The 14648-nt window shown below is 40.7% G+C and overlaps 1 protein-coding gene across 1 annotated transcript; it reads right to left on the bottom strand.

Moving 5' to 3' along the window:
• Positions 1-537: 537 nt before the first annotated feature.
• On the bottom strand, positions 538-14635 carry ghrhrl (growth hormone releasing hormone receptor, like). The gene is made up of 13 exons (XM_029499786.1): positions 13769-14635; positions 8111-8216; positions 7465-7572; positions 7223-7314; positions 6425-6528; positions 5625-5757; positions 5329-5482; positions 4962-5022; positions 4590-4659; positions 4267-4358; positions 3448-3577; positions 2613-2654; positions 538-2066 (listed from the first exon to the last, which is right to left on the bottom strand). Exons 1-13 carry the CDS (start codon positions 13820-13822, stop codon positions 1965-1967), a joined length of 1248 nt encoding a protein of 415 aa, XP_029355646.1. The 5' UTR covers positions 13823-14635; the 3' UTR covers positions 538-1964.
• Between the last annotated feature and the right edge of the window lie 13 nt (positions 14636-14648).

Below are 14648 nucleotides of genomic sequence, written 5' to 3'. Positions count from 1 at the left end.
CTTCCGAGTTAAACGTAGAAATATCAGTAGAAATCACTTTGTCGTCATTTTGTAATTTAAAGGCAATCATCCCAACTGAAATCTGACTTTTTCGTAAATCTTGAACTATCACCCAGTCCTGTCTTCAAATCGTTCTCGCTGATTGAATATTTCAGATTTGTTCAAAATGAATTGAAGCTTTCATGCACTGTAGCGCTTTGAATGGCTCGCCATCTGTGACCACATTTGGTTTGACTCATTGGTAAGTTTTCATGAATCACAATCACAAATAGTTTATTGTAGATAGAAGCTCCTGTAATCTTCGGATGGCCTCTCATGTTTTTAATTTCATCTCTCCTCCAGTTTAACATAAACTGTATATCGATTTAAGCTTTAAATAGCTTTTTTCCAATTATGTGTTTACTTAATCAGATTAGACTTTGGTTAGTCTTTGCAAAAAAGATAAATTACTTAAAAGTCCTTTAAAGAGTCAAGTTTATTAACTTTCTTTATAGAGCAAAAAAAAAAATAAAAAAAAACATTAAAGAACCTCTTTTTTATTAAATGCTGATTTTTTTTTCAAAATTTTATGTATGAACATTGTTTTCCCCTTCACTGTTTTATGAATGAACAGAATTCCAGAATCAGCTGAAGTGACAATGACTTCTTTTTTTTTAACAACACATTAAAACTTCACAGGAAGAGGCACAAGAAAAGCAGCGATACACAAATACTACAGAGAGAAAAGTGATTTCTCACTTACCCATTCAGTTTAAGGCAAATATTTCATTTACATCAAAGAAACGCCCCTTTGACAGAAAGTATTTTGCATCGAGCTGACAGAGTTCTAACATATAGATATTACAAAAGCTGATCTGACTGCCTCACGTTAGGAGATCTAAGATAAAACGAGCAGTTGGTTCCAGTTTTATATTACCATGCAGTTTAAAGCACTGTACAATATGCCAAATGGTAAATCAATACAGCTATCAAAACTTTTTGTCAGGCTTTCTAACAGCTAAAGCAATCATTTCTTTTATATTAGCTCACTCGTCTGCATGACATGACACAACACACACAACACATTGTGTCGGCTCTAAAGTATACACTCCAGTGGCTTTTGACAATGAGTTTCCAAAACTCATTCCAACCAAAAACTATACACCACCCAGATAGATGCAGTGATAAAAGTGGATTAAACTGTACTACGCAACACCAGCATCGATAGAAATGGTTCATTTTTACCTCCATCCTCACTATGAATTTATTTATTATCCAAAGCGTCGACAGCCAAAGTTGACAAGAATGCAAACAAGCTGACATCACGTGATCACAGTCTTGAGATAACAGGAATAATGTAAAATGAATTATGTGGCATAACAGTCAATTTTAATTATTCTGTGGGTCATCTAAGTGATGAACCATTTGTGTGTCACTTTGCAGGCTCAGACAACAAAAGTCTACATTCGAACAGCCTAAAAGAGAAATGATAAATGGAATAAATTTACCGTCCTGGATGTTGTTCATCAACAAAATTTTTTTGAGTAAAGATAATATGTGCTTTTGTTGGATGGAAGCAGCATTCAGTGAATCATTTCTAACTGACCGTTCGTGATTTTTGAGGTGAACTCATTCTTCAGTTTAACCAGTGAGGCTTCCGGGCACATCTAAAAGCTCCTCTTTCCAAATTTGTCAAAACTATGGATGGCCTTTGGAGAAATGCATTTGAAATTGGCAGGAGCTGTTTTGATCCGTTTTGTGTCGTGGGTGATTTCACAATGATTGGAAAGTGCACCTCAATTTCCTTGTTCTGGCTGGAGGAGTGCAGCCACCGAAACAGTTTGTCGTCGAGTTTGGAATGAGAACGTACAGATTCAAGATTTGTCGGTATATGGTTGGCGATCACCGGCCTTACGCACACTTTACAGCCCGTTGGTGAAGACAACGCACGCAGAAACAGTCGTGACAAAGCACATCAGCAAACTCTAGAAGGGCGTGTCCATCTGGCTGCCCTTCGCCGCAGGGGGCACCACACCATAGCTCCTCTCCTGCCACCTCATCCACTGCATGTGGACCTCCTTCTGGACCTGCCGAACACAAACAGATACACACAACAAACAGAGAATTTGACAGTTTGCACAGTAAGATGACACTGTCACAGCTCGTAAACTACATATTTCAGGCTTTGCAGAACATTAACTGTCTCCTTTTTTTTTATTTGTGCACTTAAATGCATCTATAGATGAGAGTAAGGATTAAGTAAACCCAAAGAGGTAAACATTTCAAAATAATGTTAAATCGTTCTAAGAGAAGTTGAGAGCCAAACTATTTCTAAGCTGGTTGTGGTCGAGGTGACCACAACTGGATTTCCTGCAGATCTCTTTACTGCTTTCGCCATGAAAAGAGATTTTGCCAAATGCTTCATTATCTGTCTTAAAAATTTAAATTCAACCTAAAACAAATAATAAAGCACTTGTTCGCCTTGCAAAGAAGTAATTTTAGTTGACAGCTCAATCTTGAAAGTATGAGAAATCCTGAATTTCTTGTGGCACCAGAACAATAAAAATTCAGAATTAACAATTAACTGTATAATTATTTTCGTTATTTGTTCACTTTGTGTGCCTCATACTGACCTCCTGATTGAGAAAACAGTAGAGAATTGCCACAAGGAAGCCCTGCAAGGGAGATATTTTCAATCATTAATATCTAGGCAAAACCCCACATTATTAAAAAGCTCTTTGTGTGGAGACAGATGGTTGAAAACAGGTCAGGAAAGCCTATTAAATTTGGCTGACACGTCTGCAGAAAAATAATGGCCTGTATTTATATCTCTGTAATCTCTGCTAAGAACACACTCTGCTGCCATTTCTTTCAGCGGCACGCCAAAACCTGCAGAATAAAACTGATCTTGGCCGTTTCACTTTCTTTAGTAAAAAAAAAAAAAAAAGCAATAACACACATAAATGGGCTGGAACTGATTTTTCAGGAATATAACTGATGTTAAAAAAAAATAAAATCCTATTTTAGCCAAACTAACAGCTGTCCAAAAAAAAGCTCATGATTGTTCTGTCAGCTTTTCTTTAGGTTTGAAAAGTTAAACTGAGAGGGTGACTGTGGAAAACATTCATGCTGAGGATGTTAGCATAATGAAGTTTGCATGGAAATCAGACCAACACTGTGCCGAAGTACAACCTTTTTGCATTAGTTATCCGCAGCAAAGAGAAGAAAATTCTATTGACTTTCAAATCCAGACAAGCAATGCGAAAACAAGAATTTCTTCAGGATTTTGTCTAAATTGGACACGTTTGTCTTGATTGGATTTACTCTCATGGTCATAATCCTATAATAAATGGGGCGCTCTTGAAAATTGATTACACTTTGGATGTGTTTTCAGGGTATTTAAGCACGTAAAGAAGAAAATTGCCGTCTGTTTACTGAATGCTTATACCGTACAGTCCACGCGTGTACCTGGAAGGATCCCAGGCAGAGCTCGAGACAAAGGCGCAGGCTAATGCTGAAGTAGTCGGGCAGAAAATTGAAGAACACGTAGTGAGTGCCAAACAAAGGGATGAGGAGGAGGGTTGACTTCGTCAGGCGTCTGTGGCACACAAGCAAAGAAACAAGATTCAGGAGGTGAAGCTACTTGAAGCAGCCATTTATTGCATCTCTTATCTGATTGCTGCCCTGAATAGCATCGGGCGTACAGATGTCCATCATGACGAGGATACTCTTCTGTTTGTGTTCCCAAGTGGAACAGTAGAAGCAGGCTCACGATCCAAAGTCAGGATATTAAAATGCGAGCGCAGAGGTAATGCCATTTGGGCTACAAGTTAACTTTCTTTTTGGTTTGTCTCTTAAAAGCTCCAGACATCTGTGAAGCAGCTGAATAGTTTCTGGCAATTAGTGCGCCCGTTTCAATTAGAAATTCTGATGAGCCCCTCGGGGCATTGAAAGGTAGACGTGGTCAGACTGAGTAGTTTGTGGTTCAGTGGCGACTGAGGGAGTTATACATTGCTCACTGCGCTGTGTCTTTTCCAGCATCAAAGTGTCTGCTTATCGGAGCAGAGAAGGAAAAGAGGGAGTGAGAGGACATTATAAAAATCTGCTCATCAGGCTGAAAATGCTTGGCAGGTCGGAATAAACAAATCGTTCAGGCAAAACTGTGTCAGGAAATGCGTCAGGACAAGTCTTTCTATGTATGAAATGCAGTGCTGACTGAAGAAGGAGACTCTGTAGACTCTGTATCGCTGCAGAGTCATGTCGTCCCTCCAACTGTCAAAGGATTACCTGTACTGAGAGGAGTTATTGAACTGGATCAGCCGAGGATTGAGCTTCTGTATGAGGATTCGGATGATGTTCGTGAAGAGCAAAAAATTGACCTGTTGACACAAAAATTTTGAATGTAAAACAACAACAACGATATTATTCAGCCTTAATGGGGTAGAGCCTTGACAGGTTTCATGCCAAATCTTATTGACAATAATAAAATGACTGAATGTCATGGTAACACAACTAGCCAAGTGTCTAATTGGCCATGATGTGGTGGTTTCTATTAATGTACACAAAATAACATTTTTAGTCGTTCCCTAGAGCACAATGGGGACACTAACCGCTATAGACACAACGATCGGTCCCTTGATGATCCACCAATAGGGCGAGTCCTCGTTGATGTCCCAACATCTGCGTGGACAGACATTTTAAAAGGTCCGTTTTAATTGTGTGCAAGTTTTGTGCCAAGGTGATGGACAATGAGTTCATCTGGAGAGTAAAACAAACATGCATGATTGTATACATGCATTTAAAGTTTAATAACATAAAATAAGCATATTTGTACATCCAAAAACAATGCTGCTACTGGGGCTTCAACTGTCGCACTTACTTTGAATTGCAATGACACTGAAACATCTGTAGTGTCCTGAAAATGTATATAAGAGATAAATGGGCTTGTGGAGATGGAGGTGATAATGGAAGTTTATACAAACTCTGTGTCCTCAAAATACACTCTGGATCCAATCCACAGGATGATGAAGAGCACAGGTACACCTGCCCAATGGCACAGAAAAATAATCATGATTTGTATGTGGACGGCTACCACTCAGATCTCTGCACCCCTAAGCATGTCGGGCATCTTGTACTAAAAGCTTTTAAGCATATTGATTTTGGGATGTTATAAAAGCCCAGAGTGGTTTTTCTGTAATTCTCTAACACTTTGCGTCCACAACCAATAAAGACAGATAGATAGCATAGTTTATTTTAAGTTTTTCCTCAACGGACGCTGGAACCAAACTCATTTCGTCTGCAGCTCAGCATAACGAATGTAAGTGAATTTGCATGTCATTGGTTTCTCACCCCATCCCAGCAGGCTGAAACCCCACAGGCATCGACGGCTGTGACAGAAGGAGGACAGAAGCAGGGAGTTTAGGTAGAGCGCCTCCACCAGGAGCCAGAAAAAATTTGCCATTACACAGTAGTGACAGAAGACCACAGAGCTCTTGCAAGAAAACTAGACATAAAAAAAGACATAAAAACAAAACAGGAAAGACAAGGACAGAGAATTCATCTTAAAAAGGAATTAGCATGAGAAAGGAGAAATGCAAACAATGTGCAAAGGACGGAGGAATCTGTCTTTAGGTATAACTTCTCACTGTTGAAAAGGTGCAGTGGTTGATGTCGTCATTCGAGAACAGAGCAGCGTCCTTTATGAACACTGCCAGGGCTTTTAAGATGAACGTCATGAAGAGCTGGATGTGAATAAAGTTCCTGGCACAACGCAGCCTCCTGTTGATTTAAAAAAAAAAAAAAAAAAAAGGGCAAAGATTTGAGTTTTGAGACAAAACATTTGAAAGCAAAAAGGAAAAAGGAAACCAAACTTTAAAAATATAATAATGGAAAAGAGAAACAGTTGATGGTGAGAGATTCCAGATTAGACTAGTTTTTAGAAAATAACACGGGAAAAAAGAAGATTTTATTAAAGAGGATTTGTGTCCCCATACGCCCTCAGCTCTATTAACCTCATTAAATTTAATGCGACAGAACATAACAGACAAACAATATCAGGGTAGAACACAAGATGTGACAGGAGGGAAAGTGATGATCTATTTTACATCTCTTTATTTATTTTACACGGCAGTGATGATGATAAGATGATAATCCACATTTCCAAATTGTAAAATTATCTGAAGTCTGATATTTTCCTCTCGGCTGCTCTGTGTGAATGGCTCCAAAATGAAAGAGAAGAAACCATCAGACTTGAGATAATTCTACAGTTTGGGAAATGTGGATTATCATCTTACTTACTTATCTTACTTAGATCTGAGGACTGTCCGTGTCTTAAATATGAAGCAAACTTAACACTAGATTAGCGTGCTACCAAGTGGCTGAGAGCTTAAGTTCACGATGACGGATGAAAGTAGACTCAAATTCAGCCTGCATTTATTTTAGCTACCTGAATAGCAACAGAATCAAAACGGCAACGACCAGCACCACCAGAGATACGCTGTAGCCGATGGTGTATATAAGTTTCACTGTGACAAAGTAGGACTCTTCTGTCTGAAAGCAAGAAGAGAAAGAACATTTTGTATGAAAAGGCGTTAGAGCTTTTCAAAAAAAAGCTGTCAGGCTTCAAAATGAATGTAATGTCTCAAAATGAGACTAAATTGCAGACTAGCTGTGCTGAAGGCACGACGACGGAATAACTGCGAGAGAGCTTTTTGCATATTTTGAGGTGCAGTCTAATGGCTGTAAGACTGCACTACTGAGCCAACAAAGAAAAAACATATGAAACATTTACTTAATTATGATTACATGAAAACTTCTAATTACATGACTCATCATTACTGCATGTGAAAGAAACTCGGGACGAGACTTGAAATGGTTTTCTCTTAAGCACCATTCTAATTGTTTCACTCATCATCCTAATGGCTGACACTCGATTCACATACTGCATTCCACAAGTATTTTTACATTATCTGCACTTATGTTTAAATATATAGCCTATAAAGAGGAGGCAGCGAACCGGCAAGCCTATCTATCTGGACCTCTACTGCCTGGAAAGATGCAATTTCATTTTGAGCAGTTTAACCCTAATAAGATATCGGGCACTTCATTTTTAGCCTGTTTGGTTTTCACATTTCTGACCGAGTTGCATCTCCTCCCCCATTCCTCTGAGTTTCACCTCACCTGACCTGACCTCACCAACTGCCCGATCTGACCTCTGCGTCTGCCCGGCCCCGGCAAGTCTCACCTCGGGAATGTCATCATCCACGCTGCAGGCGATGTGGTGCGGTGGGAAAGGCCTGGACCAGCCCTCACTGGTGCAGTTACGGCTCACTGTGCCTGAGCAGAAAGACGAAAAGGTCACGAATCCAACCCAGTCAGCCGTATAAACATCTATCTTCTCTACCCCTTTTCTTCAATACAGCTTCATATCGCTTCACTAGTGGGCGTGCTGCTCTCATGTGTATCTTTGTGGTCTTCCATCTTCACCTGTGATGTTTTTGAAGCGGGAGAAGACTTCGGGACAAACTCTGGCGACCATTTCTCCAACGACTGCATGAGGCCAGCAGATAACTGCATCCCAGAAGGGCCTGCAACCTTTTCGGGGGGGGGGGGGGGGGGGGGAGTTGGTAGTAGAAAGATTTATTTATTCATTTATTTATTCATTTATTTTGGACCAAAAAAAAGAAAAGAAAAAGTAAAATACTTGATACAAACAAAATTTATAAGCTACCGCATACATTGGCACCAGATATGCGTGTAGTTTAAAAATACACTCATGGAGATGCAGCAGGGGTAAATGGGGTGTATCGTGCCTGATACGCACAACATTTTTCAAAGCAGTAGCACTCGCCTGTGTGCCAACTATATTAAGACAAGAGTGAGAGAGTACTCTAGATCTCCAAGCAAGACCTTTGTCTTGAGATACATTACATACATAAATCCTTATACAACTATCCTTAATGGCCTCCTCTGCAGATGCATCAGCGTGATAGATCACCCAGTGTGTGTCAGCTCATTCAGCAGCTGAGATGCCATCAAGAATCCGTCTGACAACTGATGATGCTCGATCCCACCCTACACTCTTGTTCTTTATGTGAACATTTGGGGGGGAAAAAAAAAAAAAACAACAAACCCTCGTGGCTTCTGTTGGCTTGTGCTGCAACGTGCTGGAGACAGTGGCGCTCTTCTTTCTCCAGCTGAAATATGTACTCACATTCAGGATGCAGGGTCGATAAAGCCTAAAGGTGGGAAGGAAGGACAAAGGGATGGAAGAACAGAAGGAAAGGATGAGCGATGTCAGATTAACAGACGTAGAGTCAGGGGATTTTATGGCCACTCTGTCTGTGATTACATGACAACGTATGCCTGCATTTTATCGAAAAAAGGAGCGTTTACGAAGGAGCTGTGTCGTCAGCAGGAAGGGCTAAGATCCAACCCTTCTTGACAAAATGAATCTATTTCAGTTGTTGGCATTACACAAAATAATCTCTCACCGTAGTGTACAGACGACAGAAGCTCCAAAACTCGATTGAATGAGTTTGTCTCTCAGGAGACAGACGACTGCCTCAACTTGTCTACGTCTGCCCTTCGTCCCTCTGTTCTTCAATGTCAGATAAAAATAGAGTAACTGGATTTAGGTTGGACTTCAACCTGACATTTGTTTCAGACTGAAGCAAATAAGAACTTCTTTTTTTTTTTTTTTGTCAGAGGGTTGGCGTGAGGTAAATGTGAAGAGAGGTTGGATGGATGAGGCAAGTCATGACTCTGAGGCGGTAGTAAATAAAAAACCCCCCTGGGCAGTGAGAGGGTAAATACCACAGCTTTGTGGTCTGGTGTTAGACTCTCAGGTTAGCTTCATGTGCTATCCGTGTGTTACATTTTCTTGCTACTGCTCACTCATCCTACATTTAACAAGTATAGCAGACACCAGCTGAAGTAATTATGTATTTCCCTCTTATTGCATTCAGTTTCCGATAAAAAAAATACTCACCATTATTATTATTATTTTCATTTTTGTTGTAGTTGTTGCTGCTGTTAATTTAATATATTTCTTTTTATGTGTAGTGTTTTTTATCTGTGTACTTGAGACAGCTGGTGCTGAGTGGGGTGTCTGTTTTGGATGGGCTAAACCACCATGGGTATAATTCAAGTGGCATTTACTTTTCATTTGATGCTACCACTGAATTTAAGTGCTCCGATCTGAAAGGTCAGACCAGCAGGCCGGATCTTCTTTTCTCAGGCTCGACAAAATATCTCAACGTTGAGTTTCCTGATGAAATGGCCTGCGTGGAGTTGTGGTTGGAATATTCATCTGCTCTTTTCAGCCAGTCCAGTTTTCGACATTGTGTAGTATGTGCTATCATTTAATATGTTTACTGTTTATTGTGTAATGACTTTAAATAATGATGTCGTTGGGTCAAACTGTAAAAATGTTATTCTGGCGGAGAATTTAATATAGACAAGAAGGAAAAAAGTAAAAATTTTTCTGCCTGATTCAAGTACAAGTAATTTCTCTGCATGAGCTTTGAAGATATTTGATAAAAGCAAGAAAGTGTGAAGCACATTACAGTGCCGAAATGAACGTGAGCAGGGTGTGTATATGTGTATATCAAAAAGAATGAGCGGGGAGTGCAAAGCAGAAAAAAAAGGAAAATGAGCAACTTGCAGCTCAGCATGTAATCATGACATCCAACCAATTCCAAAATCACTCAAACATTTGAGAAGGTTAGAATACATTTTGTTTTTCCCCATGCCGGGTTATTTTAAGGCTCGGGCCTTTCGTTTCAGGAGACGCTCATCTTATAAAACAAATACACTCATGGGAGGGAGCTACACACCTGTAAAGGTATCTTACTGGTCGTGGCGTGTGGATGTAAATAAAATGGTCTATAAAATGGATGTAGATTCCAGCAGATCAAGTGACACAAAGTGATGACAGCAGTGGTTGTGCTTTGCAGCTGGTAGTAAAAGGATTTGTGTTACTGATAAACACACTTGTCCTTGTTTCAGCTCCGTTCTATCTCATTTGGAAAGACCAGAGGGGGAAACAAGTCTCTTTGTGATGCAAGTGAACTCTTAATGAAACGAAACTTCTGAGGCTGAATTCTTCTGAGACCACAAGCGCTCCCTCTGGAGAGCACCGACTTACATCACTCGTCAGCGTCATCCGATGGGACGAACTGCATGTGAGGTAACAACAATCTCATTAAGAAGATATATGCGTTTCTGTGAGGGGGGAACAGCAGCATCTGCACTGCTGCGAACCCACCAGGAGCCATTTCATGAAATGACATGACTGAGCGCGGCCTTGCATAGACATGACTTCTTACTATCATCATGCAGTGCGCTGATTTAATCTTAGCGAAAGCAAATTCTTGATTTAACTTTCAGGGCTGTTCCAGGGACCATGAAAAAAACAAAACAAAAAAAACAACAACAATACAGTGAAAGAAAATAATGATGAGGGGATTTGTTTGCCATTAAAACAAGGATCTTTGATGGAACATGCTGAGAAATATTTCCAGGCATCAGTCATGCGCAGAGATGAAAAACAGTCTGCCTTCGAGATAACTAGACTGGAAGCGATGCAGCTGGAAATTTATCTGAGAAAAGGTAGAGATGCTGAAACTGGTTTGAACACTCACGCGCACAGACGTGACACTCTGAGAGGCAAGCCGACGATTGTGTTTGTGCTGAATATCAAGCCAAACATGTACAGAATAAACATAATACAGAAAGCCGGTTGGAGCAGAATTCTCCCTGATTGTTGGGCAGAACAATGCTTCCCACCATTTTCATGATTTTCTTCGGACAATATTCAAAGATCTTAAGATGAATGGATGGTGTTGGAAACGACCTGAGTAAATCACTACTCATCCTTCTGGCTCCTAATGCAGTTTTAATACTCTAATGAGAGGTGCAACTCACCCAGCAATTACTTTTTGTTCAAAGGCAGACGAGGGATGCATGGGAAAGAAAATGTGTACTTTGTTGTTGTTGTAAGTCACTTTTGTTATATTCAAAGCAGAACGATACATGCACTCATGTTACCATGACAGACTAGACTGTAAGGAGGGGAGGGGGGGGGGGGTCATGTACCACACAAGGCTTCCCTGTTTATATGCTAAGGAGATGCTGCTGCGGGGGTATTTTATTCTGCATAAGAATTGAGCAGTTGGAGGGGAGTGAGCAAAGCCTTGAAAGGCAGGGGGCTGAGGTAAAAAGTGAGAGTCAAGGTGGTTACGAGCCCCGAGGGCGCGCGATGTGCGTTTCAGCTGCATGATGGGATAAAGTGAGACACCACTGAATTTAAGAGAGGGGGGCGGGGGGTAAAGCCAAAGTACCCTTCACTCTGCCAGGGTGGTCGGCTGTAGAAACGAAGCCCATTATCCACTAACTACCCAGACAGGGGGCATCGGATCGGGCTCACTTTGCAGATGTTGCTTTCTACTTTAAACAGCGAACAAGATGTACTTTCACACAGCAGCCATGGTACTCCGGCACAGTATAGAAAATATGAAACATGTTCAGTCAAACAGAAGGAGAGCACAAACACAGTTTGTTTCTGAAGTGTTGATACCACAGAAACATTCAAATGGCATTCTGGGAAACGCACTTTGACCCCAAGGAAAAGCTAGCTATCGCTGATTGTGGTTAGATCTTTTTGTTGTTGTTGTTGGCTCTTGTTCGGTGCCCACTTTCACTCATCCAGACTCACACTTTGTTGACTGAGAACGGCCAAATGGAGACCTAAGGAAGATGCTAGAGGTCTACTGTTAAATCTAGTCATTTACACAACTTTTAAATGGAAAAAAAAAAAAAAAAAAAAGATTTCTGCAATTTAGTTAGCTCTCATTACACTGATGTACATTCAAGTAAGTCAAGTATAAAACAGACAATGGCTCCAAATGACATCACCAACATAGATGGTCACGCTCATATCCAGGATATCCTCTCTTTGCTTTTGTACAGTGGAGGCACATGGTCCGTCTTTCTGTTCAGTCATTGGACAAAAATCGTGACAATGAGAGATATGAGCAGGTTGAGCTTTGAACACAGTCATGTTAATTCTTGTTAAATCACATTTGTTACGTGCCGCTAATGTTTCATTTAGCAAGCCATTTTCCACTTTTCAGTCTTTAGTTTACTAGAAACACAATTTGTCTGTCTGCAGTCTGTCTGCTGCCTGTTAATGGAGTAAATTTACTTCAGATGAGTGAGTTGCTGGTTATATTGAAATACAATTCACTAGAGACCTGAGCAAAACTACTGGTCTCGTTTGCTGAATTGTTCCTGTGTGTGTGTGTGTGTGTGTGTGTGTGTGAGTCCCTGTAGTTCATTATTATTCTCTGCAGTATCTCTGGAAGCCATCACCTTATCGTGCTGGAGAGGTTTATGTGCCCCAGTGAACCTGGGAGCTGTGATGTTGGGAGCCATGTGCTCCTGGTAGGGTCTCCCAAGGAAAGTCAGTCTCAGGCGAGGGGCCAGAAAAAGACGCCACGAAAGGGAGAGGAGGGAGCAAGGTCACCCTGCCCGGAGGTCATGTATAACTGAAAGATACATTTAATGTTTTACAAAAGTTTTAGACCTCAGTTCATACACGCTCTATATCTTTTACCTGCAGCATCTACTATTCACACAGACACACACAGACACACTCAACCCTCCAACTATAAACTGGAATACAATGTGTTGTCATACTAAAAGACTGTGGTGGTCAAAAGTGGTGACGTCGAGGGAATCTCATTAGCATGAATTTTGACTTTAACTCTGGGATGAACTGATTAGGATATGCTAGTCAGGGGTCAAAGGTCACTGTGACCTCAAAAAAAAAATTAGTCCTAATTGAAGAATTTGTTTGCCCATTATGACACAATGTAAGATCAATGTTTGACAGGATGAAACGATGAAGTGACAATATCTCATATCAAAAAGGTCAAAGGTTAACTTCATAAATTGCTGTGACTCGGGAACAAACAGGAGAGTTTGACAATATTTGCTTTGGCATTTCCTTCTGCTTGACATACTGATTCTAGCTCATTACATAATAATCTGCAGGACGTCTGGCATGGAACCAGAGTGTAAACCTGAACCCATTCTTTGTGTGTGTGTGTGTGTGTGTGGAAAAATGCACTCAAAACCCAGGCACACAGTGTACAACACACAGAGGCACAGACACACATCTGTGTGTCATTCTGCATGCACACGTTGTCCTTTTAGCCAATATGAATCTGTTCCAAACTGATTTTGATTTAATGTGAAAGATGCTGAACCTTTACATAAAGGTCATGTAAGTATGTATGCCACACACACACACACACAACTGGACAGACTGTGGCATTTATCTCAAAATCAGTCTGTTGCCATAAATGCCACATGGGCTGGACTATTGATAACACACACAGTCTACACACTCACTCCCATTCATTTATTATAACCTGAATTTCTTCAGGAAGAGATCAGTCAGCTGAAATGCTGACGAGAGACAGCAGTTTGGACCACTATGAGGACACACACTGCTGGACGAAGAGGTGCACATGGACAGACACAGGATGAGCACATCGATAAATGTAAAGGGCGGGAAAAAAAACACACAACCATAATCACAAGGAAATTTCCACAAAAAGGTGATTTCTTTGTCAAAATCAGCCGCAGTTCATTTTTTCTGAAAAACTCAGAGCTGCAAGTTTTAAAAGTACCAATGATCATATTTATCTATTTCTGTATTTATTTTATTGAATTTTTTTTTTTTTTTTTTTACAGGCACATGAAGTCAAAGTAAAGTACTCACGGTCGGAGCCAAACACAGAGTGAGGAGCATCCCTCTGAGGTGGAGACAGGACATCCTGCCGGTCCAGCATCCTCCGCTCGCTCCCAGCGCGGCGTTTCCTTCAATGAAGCCGGATCACGGTCCGGCAGGTCGGGATGCTGAGCCACCCCTCCAGCCCCCCCGCAGCCCGATCAGAATAAAGCAGCTCATCAAATCCAGCGGCTACACACTTCCTGTCTGTCTTCAGAATAAAATCCTCGCTCCCAAGCTGTCAGTAAAAAATGGTTGTGGATAGATGAACCTTCGTGCGCATCCGTAGCCGTGCCAAGAAGCGTCACCGACACTCCGATGAGAATGGTTGACATCTTTGTTTTTGTTTTTTTTTTATTATTATCATTGTTACTTTTTATTTTAGCTTAAATGTAATGTCCCCCCTGTTATTTTGAAAGCGGAAGCCAGCTCCTGGTTTAGTCTGTCAGCTCGACGGCAGAGCGCATGTTTACTTTTACAGCGAAGGTTTTAAATTCAGGAGTCATCCTGAGACGGTGTGTGTCCACAAACACACACAAGCACACAAAAGAAGAATTTAGTCACGTTACAAAGAGTGAGGCAAAAATACTTTCTTTTTGTGGTAACATTAAACGTTTCCTTCATCACTTGTTTGTCTCATCTGTAACGCAGTATTTACTTCCAAAGGGAAAAAACTGTGTTTTCTACTGTTTGTTCACTGAATATCAAACAAAAGCTCTCGAAATTTAGGACTCAAAATATGGAAGAATGTTGTGAAAGCTCTTTTTTGTCCCTCACCAAGACTAAGTCAAGAAGGGTTTTTTTTTTGTAATAAATCCACGTTATAAATAACCTGCTGTATTCGAGAAGCTGGAAACACTAAATCTTTGTC

The sequence above is a fragment of the Echeneis naucrates genome, chromosome 4 (genome assembly GCF_900963305.1).
Source record: "Echeneis naucrates chromosome 4, fEcheNa1.1, whole genome shotgun sequence".
NCBI lineage: Eukaryota > Metazoa > Chordata > Actinopteri > Carangiformes > Echeneidae > Echeneis > Echeneis naucrates.
This window is presented reverse-complemented; position numbering and strand designations above follow the sequence as displayed.